The 15,236-nt window shown below is 41.8% G+C and overlaps 1 protein-coding gene across 4 annotated transcripts in view; it reads left to right on the top strand.

Moving 5' to 3' along the window:
* MACROD2 (mono-ADP ribosylhydrolase 2) overlaps window positions 1–15,236 on the top strand; it is a 2,066,868-nt gene that overhangs the window by 1,936,678 nt on the left and 114,954 nt on the right. For all 4 annotated transcript variants that reach the window (XM_028828674.2, XM_015149520.3, XM_028828673.2 and 1 more), the window contains one exon: window positions 13,245–13,307. In XM_028828674.2, coding sequence (XP_028684507.2) covers window positions 13,245–13,307 — 63 coding nt within the window. The remainder of the gene's footprint in view (window positions 1–13,244; window positions 13,308–15,236) is intronic.

The raw sequence follows: 15,236 nt of genomic DNA, 5'->3' as shown, positions 1-15,236 counted from the left end.
TCTTCATCTATTTGACCTCACTTTTTATTAAAAGATCTCTGTTGCATTTCTCATGGTCACCTTAAACCAGAATGTCCCCCTTGTTCCCAGACTCCACAACATGCAGTTTTCCCAGGCTGTCAGCTGGAGTGGAATACAGGGTGGCATCAAAGCATGGTGACTGACAGCTTGCCTTTAGCAGGCAAATGATGGAGGCTCAAATCGTACTTCTGCTCCCCGCTAGCTATGGGAGCTTTGGAGAATTGCTGAGACTAGAACAACATTTCTCCACCTATAAAATAGAATATTCATGATATCTGTATTATTAAGTTGTTAAGAATGTTCTTCAGGATAATTCAGAGGTTTTACAGTAGAGGCCGACACCATTCCTCATTCTTCACACCTCCGTCCAACCACTCACCAAAGCCAGTTGATCCGATCTCTTGAATCTCTTTTCAGTCCATCCTGTTCTCTCCCTCCTCACCTGCTGCCCCTTTATCTCAGGCTTCTGCTATCTCTTGTCTGGAGTATTTCAATCAATTTCAAGTGGGTCTTTCATACTGTTACGTATTCCTATCCCACAAAACAGCCAGGTGAGAACCCACCCATGGCTTCCGACTGCCTCACTCCCAGCAAAGAGCACAAAGCCCTTTCTAATGTGACCACATTCTTCACCTGGCTTCAGTCCTTCCCCACTCCGTTTGTGGTCTGCTCCAGCCATACTAAATTACTGTGACTCTCCAAATGTACATGCTCCCTGTCACCTCTGGGGCTTGCTCCCCACCCAGTGGAACATTCCCTCTCTCCTCAACTCGTCCTACTCCATTTGCGTGAATAGTTTCCACTTAGATCCATTGTGAAGCACCTGCCACCAGCACTCCTGCCCCACAGGCCCCTCCTAAGTCTTCGAAGATGCCAAGGCCTTTCTCACATAAGAGTTCCTGGGCATGCTTTTCACTCCACCTGGAGCGCTCATCCTTCTCTCCCTTTTCACCTCATTCATTCCTACTGATTAATTTTGCTTCACAAGTACCTTAGGCATATCAGCTCAAATGACACTTCCACAGGGAAGGCCTCTCCAATACCCTCGTTTGTTAGAAGCCATCTTAGCAACCTACATTTCCCTTCATTAGCACTTATCATGATTGGGGATACTATATTTGTGTAATTATTTGGTTTAAAAATCTCTGAGAGCAGATCCCTCCAAGCACATGCTAAGACAAAGATTCAAGGACCAGCAGTTGATCTGGGGAGTGATTCCCAGGAAGGGCCAGTAAGGAAGTGGTGAGGTGAGATAGAGAAGGGGAGGAAATAAAAACAGGTGCATGAACAAGTAGATTGTCCTGCGGGCAGCTGAGACTCAGTCCTGCAGGAGAACTCCAGGAAACAGTGTGGATGTGCTCTGAGGAATCCCACTCCAGGGGCATGGATGCCAGGGTAGGGGTATTAGTTCAGCCCCTCCTGTCCATCATTGGTTGAGGGCTGCTTCTGGGATATTAACTCCCCAGCATCTCAGTATTGGCAGGACAAGCATCCTGTTGAGACCAGAAAAAACCCTCAGGCCGCATGTTCAGGAGAAGAAGCCTCTGGTGCACACAGAAATCAGAGGTAAGTGCCAGGAACAATGGCCAGGGCTTTGACAGCTGTGGCTACAGTATCCATCTGTCCCACTGGACTCAGCCCCACAGCCCTTTTCCCCACTAGTTATCGCTAGAGCAGCACTGTTCAACAGAAATATACCATGAGTTACAAATGCTTGTGTTGTTTTACATTTTTCAGAAGCCACATTTAAAAAAAGGTGATATTAATTTTAACGCTACATTTTACTTAACCCAATAGATCAAAAGTAGGATCATTTCAACATACAACCAATATGAAAATTGTTCCTTAGATATTTTACATTTTTTCACACTATATTCAAAATCTGACATATATGTAACATTTACAGCACATCTCAATTTGGACTTGCCTCATGGTCCATGGAGTGCCCATAGCCATGTGTGGCTAGTGGCTATCACAGTGGGCAGTTCAGCTTTAAAGGACAGAGTCTGGGAGAGACTGAGAGCTCAAAAAATGCTCAGTGACAGAAGTCTCAGCTGGGGCAGTGCCTACCCTGAGCAAATTTCACTGACCGCCCCCAGGACTGGAATTAGGTGCTTAACTTCAGAGCACCTGCTGCCCTCCCTGCTACTTCCAGCACAATGTTAGCTGTACCTAGCTGGGGCTTGTGTTCACTCATCTGTCTCCCCAGCATCCTCCTGGAGCCGGTGGGGCCCCCAACTTGTTCATTCCTGTGTCCGCAGCACCTGATACAATGTCCAGAACAGAGGAAGCTTCCCCAAAGTTTTGCTCAATGATGAATCTCTTTTAAGATAAGGTGATTAAATTATCATCTTTAGTGAAATGTTAGTGAAAATGTAAATTCTATACATTGATTTTATGAAAGGTCTATTTTTGTCTTAGAAATATTAGTATAGCCGTAAGGGATTATTCATCTCATGGCTACAGAGATTCAGAATTTGGACAATGAACAATATAATAATAAAGTGGGCTGTTCATAGCCACATGTAATTAACAAACATAAATCGCAGCATACTTTCTACTTTTACCTGTTAATATTCTGGAGCCTAGACCAATCGTATTAGTCTGTTTTCATGCTGCTAATAAAGACATACCTGAAACTGGGAACAAAAAAAAGGTTTAATTGGACTTACAGTTTCACATGGCTGGGGAGGCCTCAGATTCATGGTGGGAGGTGAAGGACTTCCTACATGGTGGTGGCAGGAGAAAACGAGGAAGAAGCAAAAGCAGAAACCCCTGATAAACCCATCAGATCTCATGAGACTTACTCACTATCATGAAAATAGCACAAGAAACACCAGCCCCCATGATTCAATTACCTCCCTGGGTCCCTTCCACAACACATGGGAATTCTGGGAGATACAATTCAAGTTGAGATTTAGGTGGAGGCACAGCCGAACCATATCAACAATCATTCTCAAAGAGTGGGGCTGCACTCATAGCAGCAGGATCACCCGGGAATTGATTGGAATTGCAGTGCTCAGGCCCTGTCCCTCTCCACTGAACCAGACCCAGCTATTTGTGTTTTAACAAGCCCTCCAAGGGCCTCTACTGCACAGTGAAGTTTGAGGACCAGTACTCCAGATAAAGTAATTTCCAAGTTACTCCTTTAGAAGGAAAGCAGGAGATCTTAGACAACAGCTTCCTGTGCCTAAAATTCCACACAAACAAAACATTTGGTCTATCTGCCTGAAGGTGTGTGGTTTCTCTACTTGCAAATTAATTTCATATGAAGTAAAGAGAATATGTTGAAATTTATTCTGGTTGGTACAATGTCAAATAGCTATTAGCAAAACATTTGGCTAAACAAAGCTATTACTGGAAATCTGTAATGTTTAAAGAGAGGTAAAATACACATAGACAGCCCTCTTGTTTTTATACTTGTCAGTCAGCTTTGGAGTGGTTGTTGAGTTTTATCATCTATGGGATCATACTGAGGGCAAGAGCAAATTTTTGGAAAAAGTTTATACAAAATCATGGGAGACCCATATATTTCTTTCGTCCTGAACTTCAAAATTCCAAATCAGCATCTTAAAAGTTTGATTCCTACTACTTAAAAGAGCATGTCTCAATATGGAAGGAACAAGTATTTTAAAGGAAGAAAGTGGTAGAAACACAGAATTGGTTTTTGCTTCCCATGATAATATGGGGCTGCGCACAACCTCAGATATATGTGTATTGAATTAGACCTTGGAGAGAAAATAAATTAGGTCCAGAGAGCAGGAGACTTTCCCTTTGGGAGTTGCCCTAGACAGACCCTGGAACTCACACATGTACATCTTCAGTCAGTGACTTCCCAAAGAGCCATTTGGGCAATGCCAAGTGGAGAATTGAAGCACTTACCCCTTTCATCCAGCAAAAATACCCAACATTCATTCATACCTACATATATGAAACAACATTTTTTTATTTTTCTCTGGGTAATCATCTCTAGCCTCAGTTTCACTTTGTGGAGGCAGACACATCACATGAAACCTTTCCATTCCTCTCCCTTCTGTCAACTCCTAAAGGGAATGGCTTTTGTCTTCTGAATAGCCTAATTTATTCTCTCTCTAGCATCTTGAACATTGTAGGTACTCAACAAACATTAATTGATGACAAAGCTATATAACAGCTTTTGAATTTATTCATGGGATGATTCTTCTATTTAAAGAACATCTTTATATACTTTCCATTCTTCAGCAAAAAAAAAGCAAAGAAAAAAAAATGTTTCATCTTGCCAGTTCTGTATTTAACATCTGCACAGAGCACAGTGTGTGCCTGTTTTAAACAAATGTGTAGGCACACTGGTTATGTAGATTCAGGAATGTAAATGACAATACAGAGAAATGTAATTTTTAGAAGAAAATTTAACCTTAAGGCTTAATGAAAAAAAATGTAGTTGCTGTTTTATCAGAGAGAGCGAGAAAGGGAGAGAACAGGAAATCCCATTGTAATACTGTTATGCTAACCTCATTTTGGCCATGATTTTCCCAGTTATAGAGTGGACACCAGGTTATGTGCATATCTGAGAACTGGTATAATTTATCATCAATTTGCGAGCATAGATCAACCAGTAGAATAACTGTGTCAGTATAAGTTGATTTCTAACTTCAGTTGTACCATGAAGTCATTGGAAGACTTTGGGAAAGTTACTTAATTCTCATTTGTTAGTTACTTTTAAAAAACAGCCACATGAATATATTTCCTATTATTGTCATTCCTTAATAGTCATTGATTGTGTACAGGATGCTTTGTATCTCTGCAAGGTGCTGCAACTTCCCCAGGGAAGCCCACATTCATGAATAGTGTTTACAAAGTACTTGGAAAGCCTTGGATTAAAAACTAACGGTATCAGAGTAAAAGTATTTGTATTAACATGCCATATGGGAGAACCATATATTATCTATTAAGAGGCTATGTGTGGTATTGAAAATAGCTCTCTGGTGCATTGCTTTGTGCTATTTTTATACCAAGATATGCCATGGCAAGTTTTGGTACGCCTGGGTCATACCTTCAATGTTGAAATGCTACAAAATTCAATCCTTCCACAGGTATTTGTTGAGCTCCTTATTGTGCACTTGTCTCTCTGCTTACCATTACATAAAACATATGGAAGGCCCAGTGGCACCTACAGTCTCATGCATTTCCTCTCTTTGAACACGTCTTGTTAAACTGAAGTCCCCATTAACAGGCACACAGGCTTAAAAAAATTACAGGTTCCATTTTTCCTCTTCCTTCTACATGGACAATACTGTTTTGAGACACACTGATAGAGATAGGGCTGACACGATTGTCTTGTCTGTCCTAATGTTCGAAGAGTGACCCGTGAGTCTTGCACCCCCTCTGTTAATGGGGCATGGATGCAGCACTATTTGAGTTTATTTTGGGCAGAACTGGCAGCCAGGAGAGCACTACCACCCAGCATTTCTCCAAACTGCCTACACATGCTGCACCACATTCCCGGAAGACTGTAAGTCATTAGTCTAGAGAACTATATTGAAACGAGTTCCATACAAAATCTGCCCCTGCCTGGGGAGGCGATTCCTTCTCTTAGCTAATTGCTCTAGTAAGGAGACAAGGGGCAATGGGTGTATTATCACAAGGTCCTGAGATCTTATGTCGGGGCCACCATCCTTGAAAATGACATGTGGAACCTCATGCTTCATAAGTAACTGAAAGATCCTGGAATAGAAGATAATTTACCTCTTTTTTTACTGATTCATTTGTGAACTATCCAGGCAAGTCCAGGTGGCAAGAGCGTATTTCATTAACTGGAGAATAGTTATTGAACCCCTACCAGGTACTTAGGAAACATCGTTTAACAAAGCAGACAAAGATCCTTGCCTCGGTGGAGCTTACATTCAAGGAGGGGCGGGAACACATAAACAGTGAACATGATACCTACCTAAATTAGAGGATACGATATATTAGAAGATGATGGACAACCGAAGAACCAAAGAGAAAAAGTTGATCGGGATGAGAAGGATGGAGTGTGTGAGGGTGTGGAGGTGATGCAATTTTAAATGGAAAGTTCAGCACAGATCTCATTGAAAGGGGACAGTTAAGCAGTAACTTGAAGGGGCTAGAAAGAAAGCACTCCAGGTGGAGGGGTCAGGCAATGCAAAGGCCTGGGGAGAAGAGACCCCAGTATGCTGGAGGAACAGCACAGAGGCCAGCATGGCTGCAGCAACTGAACCAGCAGGATACTAGGAGAGAATGAATATATGCAGAGAAACAATGAGGGTCTCCACCATGCAGGATATTACTGCCATCAGAGCATTCAAGCAGGGGAGTGGTATCAGCTGCCTCACACTTTAAAACAAACCAGCTTCTAGGCTGAGAAGAGGTGTTAAGAAAAGAACTGCAGCAGCAAAACATATCAGGAAGTCATTGCCACTACCCCGGAGAAAGGGGATGGAGGATGGCCCCAGCTGGCACTGGCGAAAACAGAGGGATCCTAACTATTAATACTTGTGCTCCCCACACTTCATCATTTGATTTTTGGGAACCATTAGTTAAGATCAAAGACACATGAAATGTTTAAACGAATCCACAATTTAATGAAATTCAAGCAGAAGCTGAGATAGATGCCACACCTCATCTACATAGAGAACTGAAATATGATTCAAGGAAAACAATAATCACGCTTTGGGGGAAAATGAAATTTCTCTCTTAATCCCTTGACATGTGTTTATGGAGCCCTTAACAGATAAGGCACTGTGCTGAGTGCCAGGACACCACAAAAAAGGGACATCTCTCTGCAGAGGGCTTACAGCTTAGCTCTTGCAGGTGAGCAGAGGTCTTAGGATTCTGCAGGGCAAGAAAGAGAGACTCCAGCATTTGGCATGATCTGGACCTGTGTTTAATTCTCAGCTCTGCCACGAACTGTGTGACTTCAAGAAAGTGACTTTGATCTCCCACAAGCTTGATTTCTTCATCTTCAAAAATGGAGATAAAGTTGAATAGGATGGTTGCGACGTTCATGGTTATGTGTGTGAGGTGTGTGAGCATGTAAAGGCCTGGTGCAAAGGAGACACCTATAGGAAGCAGCAGCTATGACTCCTGCTAGGTGGAGACTGTTCACTGCACACCTTTTTATCTGCCCTAAAAGATGCACACTAGGCTTTTCATTAAAATAATGAGGCAGCCAATGCAGAAATTTTTCTAAGAGTAAGCTATTAAAATAGATCAATCAGCTAATGACATCTCCTGAACAAAATTTGTAAAGGTTTGGAACTAACCTTCCCTCCCTCCTTTCCTTTCTTCTTTAAGCCATTAAGCAGGGCTGAGAAAAGTAGGTTTAAAGTAGGTTTGCATTGGAGGGAAGATGGTGGTGAGGGGGCACAGAGTTTGGACAGGGTCAGAAGGGCTTCTCTGTCCCAGACCACTGTGAACTAAAGAGACACAACAACTGAATGCTGTATGATCCTAGATTGCTATTAGGATATTCTTGAAAATTGGATAAACTCAAATGTGATCTGTAGCTTAGACAGCAGGAATGTCATCTATGTTAATCTTCTGATCTTGATGGTTGTATTGTGGTTATGAAAAAGAATGTCCTTGTTTGTAGAAAATACATACTAAAGTATTCAAGGCTGATGGGCATGATTAGGAGGTGATTATGTCTGCAACTTACTCTCAAATGGTCCAGGAAAAAAAGAGTTCTTGTCCTGTTCTTGCAACTTTCTGTTGCTTAAAATTATTTCAGAATAAAAATGCCTTTAGCATTAAACACAAAAGTTTAGAGTTGTAGCACTGCACTCACCTGATATGAGAGCCAGAGGGGTTGATTCTCAATGTCTGTTGTGTTCAATGTTAATTGAATTAATCCAGATGAGATTATCATTTCCCACATTTTTGCTGATTCATAATTTACGTATCTTACCCAGACAACAAATACTTACATTTCTAAGTAGGCAGTAGTAGGCCCCGACATCAGCTAAGACTGGGTTGAAACTGTCCCCTGCTGCCATCAATTGCTAGCTGTGGAATCTTAACACCCCTGTGTCTCAGTTGTCTCATCCATGAAATGCAGATAATAATACCCGCCTCATGCAGTTGTTATGAGAATGAAGCTTGATAACTTTTGCAAAGCATTTAGACACTGAGTGGACCATATGCAATATTCAGTAAGTGTTAGCTGGTATTAACTAATATTATTCTGTTGCTCACATAGCTCTATAGTTAAATAAAACATAAACATCATTATATTGATGGCAGTGCAGACCCTTTAAGAGCATTCCTCTGTTATGTCAGCTAATTTTACTTTTCAAATATGTGCCTTCTAGAGAATTTTGAAACGTATGAGTTGAAAATATAGATGGGGAAATACAAAATTAAAGACTGGATTTTTTTTATAAGAGACAGCTAATTTTTTTTAAAGTTAACTTAAAGCCTTCCTGAGCTGAGAAAAATAAATACATCATCTGTATTAATCAGTTATTGCCATAATAATGCTGTGCAATAAGTCACCCCAAAATGCATCCCCTACCACAAAAATTTTTATTCTCATGCTCACAGGTCTATAAGATAACTGTGGTCCAGCTGATGTAGGCTGGGCTCAGTGGGGTGGTTCTACTGCAAGCTGTGAGTTGCTTGGGTTCAGTTCCAGACAGTGACTTGGGTTCAAACTTGCTCCATGTATCTCTCATCCTCCTTAAGCCAGGCGCTACAGGGGCATCTTCTTGTCATGGCAAATGTCAGGAACACAAGAAACAAATCCTTTTATGCAGCACATGTAAATCCTTTGCTCACATTCTCTCCACTAGCATTTCATTAGCTAAATTAAGTCCCATGGTCAAGTCCAACATCAATGGCATGGAAGTATTTTTTGCTCACAATGGGAGGACACTGATATATGTGTCTGTCTGTGCCCAGAAAACTATAGACCTTTAGAAGAAAAGACAACAGTATACCAGCATGAAGTACACATCAGATTGTTTCCCCCATATAGGGATGGATTTGTTCAGACTTATGTCTCCTTTATCTTCCTATCACCATGTAGAGTTCACAAAAGGAACTACAAATATCAGGATAGCAATCCGTGATCATGTGGTTGAGATTTTGCCCTTGCAGAACTCTCCCATGTAGAATTAAACATGGATGGCTTGCTTATCATAGTCATGTTGCAGCAGGAGCCTCTTATTTCTATAAAATTTCTGAAATATTCTTGCAAACAGTACACACTCGATAATTATTAGTTGAAAGAGTAGGAGGCAGAGTACTAATACGGGATAAATCAGAAGGACACAACCAGTAGAATTCTCACAGGTTTCTGTGCTTTTTCAGCATGGGAAAGTAAAGTGTTATATTACACTCAACATGAATGCTATGGAAATTTATCATCTGAAGTAAATATGTGATCTTAAAGGAATATTAACTAAGAACAGTTAGCTTCTATGTGACATTATTTAAGCTAACAAAATAGCCTCGCACTTCCCTGTATTTCTTCACCTTTATCGTAAACCTTTTAAAATCCCTTCTAAAATCCCTTCTAAAAACCTCAAGTTTACACATCCCTCTGCTTAACTTTTTATTGTTTATGTGCTTCCTGTGACGATAGCTAGACAAACAAGGCTGATAAAAAGAAAGCTTGTCCTTATCAAAGACTTACGGGTAACTGTGTTAATGTGCCTTGCTTTTTCTACCAGTGGAAGCCCCCTATTTCACTAAGAACTCACCCATTTGCAGCATTTAAAATGGATGGAAAGTTCTAAGCCAGCCAAAATGTCCTTCTAAAAGAATGAAATGAATGTTAATCTAATTGCCCAAGAATGCGTATGCTGGGCTTGGAAAATAAGCCTTCTACATTGGTTCCCCCTGCTGGATTTGAGGATGCACTGTCTTGGAAATTGATGAAAGCAATATAACTGGACCTTTTTATCTAAGGGCATGTTACTGGAATGGCAAATCCAGCATTCTTCTAGAAAGCATTCGCTCTGTGATAAACGTGCCAAGTGTTTCTTGAGTTTGCTTCCCGAGGGCAGAAATACTGCAAATAGAAAACTGTGCCTCTGAGACTCAAAGTAGAAAACAAAAGCATGCCACTCAGATGTCTGTTCTAGCGAGAGGGGTGGCACACAAGGGAACTAAGGATAAAAACCCAGAAGCAGTAGATTAGGTAAACTGTTTTTTTTTTGTTGTTTTTTTTGTTTTTTGTTTTTTTTTGAGACGGAGTCTCGCTCTGCCGCCCAGGCTGGAGTACAGTGGCCGGATCTCAGCTCACTGCAAGCTCCACCTCCCGGGTTCACGCCATTCTCCTGCCTCAGCCTCCCGAGTAGCTGGGACTACAGGCGCCGCCACCTCGCCCGGCTAGTTTTTTGTATTTTTAAAGTAGAGACGGGGTTTCACCGTGTCAGCCAGGATGGTCTCGATCTCCTGACCTCGTGATCCGCCCGTCTTGGCCTCCCAAAGTGCTGGGATTACAGGCTTGAGCCACCGCGCCCGGCCAGATTAGGTAAACTGCCAGACTGGTTGTTACTATCAGAAAGCTGGATTTCGGGGTCTGACCATGAATTTCCTTTTATGCATTTACAACTATTAGAACCAGTTCCTTACATTTCTGTAACTTAATTTCTGTTTTTCTTTCCCTTCTTATCTTCTTCTCTTCATAAGAAATCTCCCTACCTCTACTCTGTAGAAGATGTGGTAACCAGACTAATTTTAAAGGAAACTTGTAACCTGCAAACGTCAGGGCTATTGTGAAGTGTGTTAAAAGGTCTGTCTGTTGAGGGAGACAGAGAAGCTGGCAGATCTTTCCTGCTTGACTCTGAATCCATTTGGTGGGAGGAAAGGGACAGATATTGGCTAAGTTTTTGGCACATGCTCCTGCACCAACTTGGCCTTGTTAAGACAGCAAGAACAGCAGAAGTGACTATTTCCTCCCTAGAGCAAAGGCCAATGCTGTTTCCTTCATGGAGAACCAGAACAGGGAAAATGTCAGATAATCATGTGGTACTTGTAAATATGCCACTGAATTTAAGTGGCATACAGAGCCACCCCAGCTTCTCGTATTATATTCAGGCCAGGTGTGGTGTCTTACGCCTGTAATCCCAGCACTTTGGGAGGCTGATGTGGGAGGATTGCTTTAGGGCAGGAGTTCAAGACCAGCCTAGGCAACAAAGCAAAACCCCGTCTCTCCAAAAAAATAAAAAATTAGTCAGGCTTGGTGGCATGTGCCTTGTAGACCCAGCTGCTCAGGAGGCTGAGGTGGGAGGAATGCTTGAGTCCAGGAGTTAAAGGTTGCAGTGAGCTGTGAACATGCCACTGTACTCCAGCCTGGACAACACAGCAAGACTCTGTGTCTATAAAAAACAAAAGAAAACAAAAAGTAGTTATATTATGTTCACCATCACAAACGACACAGGGCTAAGCCAACACAGGGGATCCTGTACATATATTTATTGACTGCATTCTTTGCCAACCTCAGAGTATAACTCCTTTTTCTTTTTTTATCCTTCTTTTATAAACTTTTTTTTCCCCTATTTAGGTCAAATCTAAATGTTTCCCCATCTGAAACTTTCTTCAATAGGTTGTTTTCCAGAGCTGCAGGTGAAATGCTTCCCCACTGCTTCTGAGGCTCTTACTTCAGCTCTGCTACTAGTGGCCTCCTCTTGGGAGGATTCTCTTGCCTCGGAATTAAGAGTTGATAGGAGGAGAAGATGGCTCAGAGTATAACTCCTTTTTCTTTTTTTATCCTTCTTTTATAAACTTTTTTTTCCCCTATTTAGGTCAAATCTAAATGTTTCCCCATCTGAAACTTTCTTCAATAGGTTGTTTTCCAGAGCTGCAGGTGAAATGCTTCCCCACTGCTTCTGAGGCTCTTACTTCAGCTCTGCTACTAGTGGCCTCCTCTTGGGAGGATTATCTTGCCTCGGAATTAAGAGTTGATAGGAGGAGAAGATGGCGGGTCAAAGCATTCAAGCAAAACAACGTTAAGTGATTCAGGCCTGCTCGTGGGTCAGGAATTTTTAAAGGGTTCAGCTGGATGTCTCTTCTGCTCCTTGTGACACTGGCTGAGGTCACTGCTCAGCTGCATTTGGTTGGCAGCTGGCTGGGTGGAAAGGTTCAAGAAGGCTTGGCTCACAGGTCTGGCCCTACGTGCTCCCCACACATCTTTTCTCTCTCTCTCCGTGTGTCTCCCTCTATTTGGCAGGCCAGCCTCAGCTTCTTTACAGCATGGAGGCTGGCTTCCCAGGGGTAGAAAGTAGAGATTGCCAGTTCTTGAAGGGTAGCTTGGAGGTCCCAGAATATCACTTCCATCATATTCCATCATATTTGTCTAAAGAAGTTTCACAGCCAGTCAGGACTTAAAGAGAAGGAATGGGCTCCACTCCTTCAGAGACAAAGCATTTGTAGCCATCTTTAACCCACATGAATATAGGTTGGAAACTTCTGCTTCTATTTTCTGTACTTCACTATATGTTTTATACTTTGTTCTTATGTCTTTGTATAAATTCATCATTTTTATTTGCTTCATTTTCCAAACCAAAAGCAATTGGGAGACCCTCCCAGCAATGACTTATAAAATCATGCCTATACTTAACTACTTAACCTTCAAAAAGTTTATTATTTCCACAGATAAATCCACAGATATAGTAGCTATTTTAAGAAAAAAGAAAGTTTTAGAAAGTTGCTAATATACAGCCTTCATTGCACCTGACCAGTTATTTTTCATATAATTATATATGATAGCACAAATTCAACCAACATAATCTGTTCAAGACAAAATATTTTATAGCATAGGTATGTTAGACTGCCATATGCAAGTTAAGTGAAAATTGACCCTTTTTTGCAGCATATATCACACAGAGAAGTAAAGGGCAAGAAACTTAGCCAACCTTCCTTACACAGTGCATGTCACTTAAGTCAAGGAAGAAAAGTGGACTGGAGTTGAAGTTTGTATTATATTTTGGGAAATGCCGAGCAAGGAGAGACTTGTTACCAGGACCACTGAGTGAATTTTGTTTACCGCAGTTAAACATTTCATCTAGCAAATCATGTGAGAAGGGATGAGTATAAATGCACCTATTTATGTAGGTAATTTTTCTGTTTCATGCCTCTGATTCATCCCTCTGCCTGGCTTTATGGGCAGTCATGCTACATTGCTTACAATTAATTTCAGTGCTGCATATTAGCCATAAAGAGATATTTCACAAGTTGACCTGATGCATTTTTTTTTTCCTCTGTGGTTTTCTTGAAAGATGAGAATGGTCCAGAGGAAAAGCAAAGTGTGGAAGAAATGGAAGGACAGAGCCAAGATGCAGGTAGGCTCGGATTTCTTTTGAGAAGCTGCCTAGGCCTTATCCGCAGAGGTGAACAATAACTTCACTCAATATTATTATCTGAAAATGCTTATAGCTTTCACCAGATGAATCCCAGTGTTCATTCAGGTCTCCCTCAGGAAGCCACCATCTCCGATCACTATAAGTTGACTGTGCTTTCAAACAGAGTGGTACATTTTCACACATCCTTCACCAATTCCATTTTCTGCCCTATAACAGTTTGCCTGGTAAAATTCTAAGAGGGGCGGGCGGAAGTTGGAAGTGCCAAGCCAGAGCTTGGCTGAGTTAGGGTAAGCTCAAATTTGTACATTTAGCTTGAGGGAAAAAATGAAATAAAAACTGATTAAAGGAAATGAAGAAGAGGCTTGCCCTGTACAGCGAGTAGAATGTTCTTCAGTGTATTGCATTAAATTTTGAAGAGCTATGCTTCAGGTTATTTCTCTGCATATTGTAGGAGATGGTGCGATGGGCCTGACTACCCCACACACAGAGCTCTAAGTAAGATCTAAACCCTTCCTGACATCCCCTCTGTTCACTAAAGGACAGATGTGTCCATTGAAAGTTTATAGATTCCACACTGTAGATTATAAATTGAACATTTTTAAATAAAATAGCACTTAAGACTCAAAAGGGATTGAAGTCACCTGTGATTTATTATCTCTTCCTATCCATTTTTATACTCAGCCATGCTCTCCTTTAAAAGAATGATAGGCACAATCATTCACTTACCAACATAACCAACAAAAAAATAAAAATAAAAATCCCCGTGCTCTTTAGTTTCCCAGTTATTCTCCCAATTGTAATGAGGCCCATGAAGGGCCACTTTTGAAACAGTGAGCCCTACCGTTTGCCAAGCACATCCTAGGCCATATGCTGAACTCTTGGAATTAAACCAGGTAGTGTGATAAGTTTTTCGCTGTAAAATTCTTGCATTAACCTTGGAGATGTTGCTAGGGGTCTGGAAGCTTTTATTATTAACCTGGAAGATGAATTGAAGAAGGCCAATCAGAGAAAGCACTGAAGCAAAGCAGCAAGGACTTTGTGTACCTGCACCTGGGTCGGCTGGCGTCCTTTGCTGCAACATAGTCCTTGCAATAAAATGAATTTCTGATGCAGAAAACTGTTGTTATCCAACCCTCCCCCACCCCCAACCCACACATTACGCTCCATAGCAGATGAGTGAAAAGCTGTCACTGTTTTTATTGTTTGGGGCTGACAAGTATTAGTCGACTAACTGCCGACAGCTGAGGCCATTCTGTGACTGTGGAGCTTACACAGGTTTTATTCACTCACTACTCTGTCCCAAACTGTTTTTTTTATTTTTGAGACGGAGTCTCACTCTGTCACCCAGGCTGGAGTGCAGTGGTGCAGTCTCAGCTCACTGCAACCTCCACCTCCTGTGTTCAAGCGATTTTTGTGCCTCAGCCTCCCAAGTAGCTGGGACTACAGGCACCCACCACCATGCCCGGATAGTTTTTTTATTTTTAGTAGAGACAGGGTTTCACCATGTTGGCCAGGCTGGTCTCGAATTCCTGACCTCAAGTGATCTGCCCGCCTAAGCCTCCCAAAGTGCTGGGATTATAGGCGTGAGCCACCACACCCAGCCCCGAACTGTCCTTATTGACAAAGATTGTTTCCCATCCCTGTACATACATGCACACACACACACGCACGCACACGCACACACACATGTATGCATGCACTCGCATTTGCCTGTGTTTGATTTATTCATCCTTTTCCCTTTAACCAGTTGAGAATAAGCAGTTTGTAGATTTGAGATCCTTTTGCCTGTGAGAAGGGAGTGGTAGAATGTCAGCCCTCTTCTCCAGCCCTTGAATCTGATAGCGTTGTCACCGCAATAGGGGCACTTCTCAATGTGAAGAGGAGTCCTAAATGCATCCCCGAGTGACT

Source organism: Macaca mulatta, chromosome 10 (genome assembly GCF_049350105.2).
Source record: "Macaca mulatta isolate MMU2019108-1 chromosome 10, T2T-MMU8v2.0, whole genome shotgun sequence".
In the NCBI taxonomy this organism is placed as follows: Eukaryota; Metazoa; Chordata; class Mammalia; order Primates; family Cercopithecidae; genus Macaca; species Macaca mulatta.
This window is presented reverse-complemented; position numbering and strand designations above follow the sequence as displayed.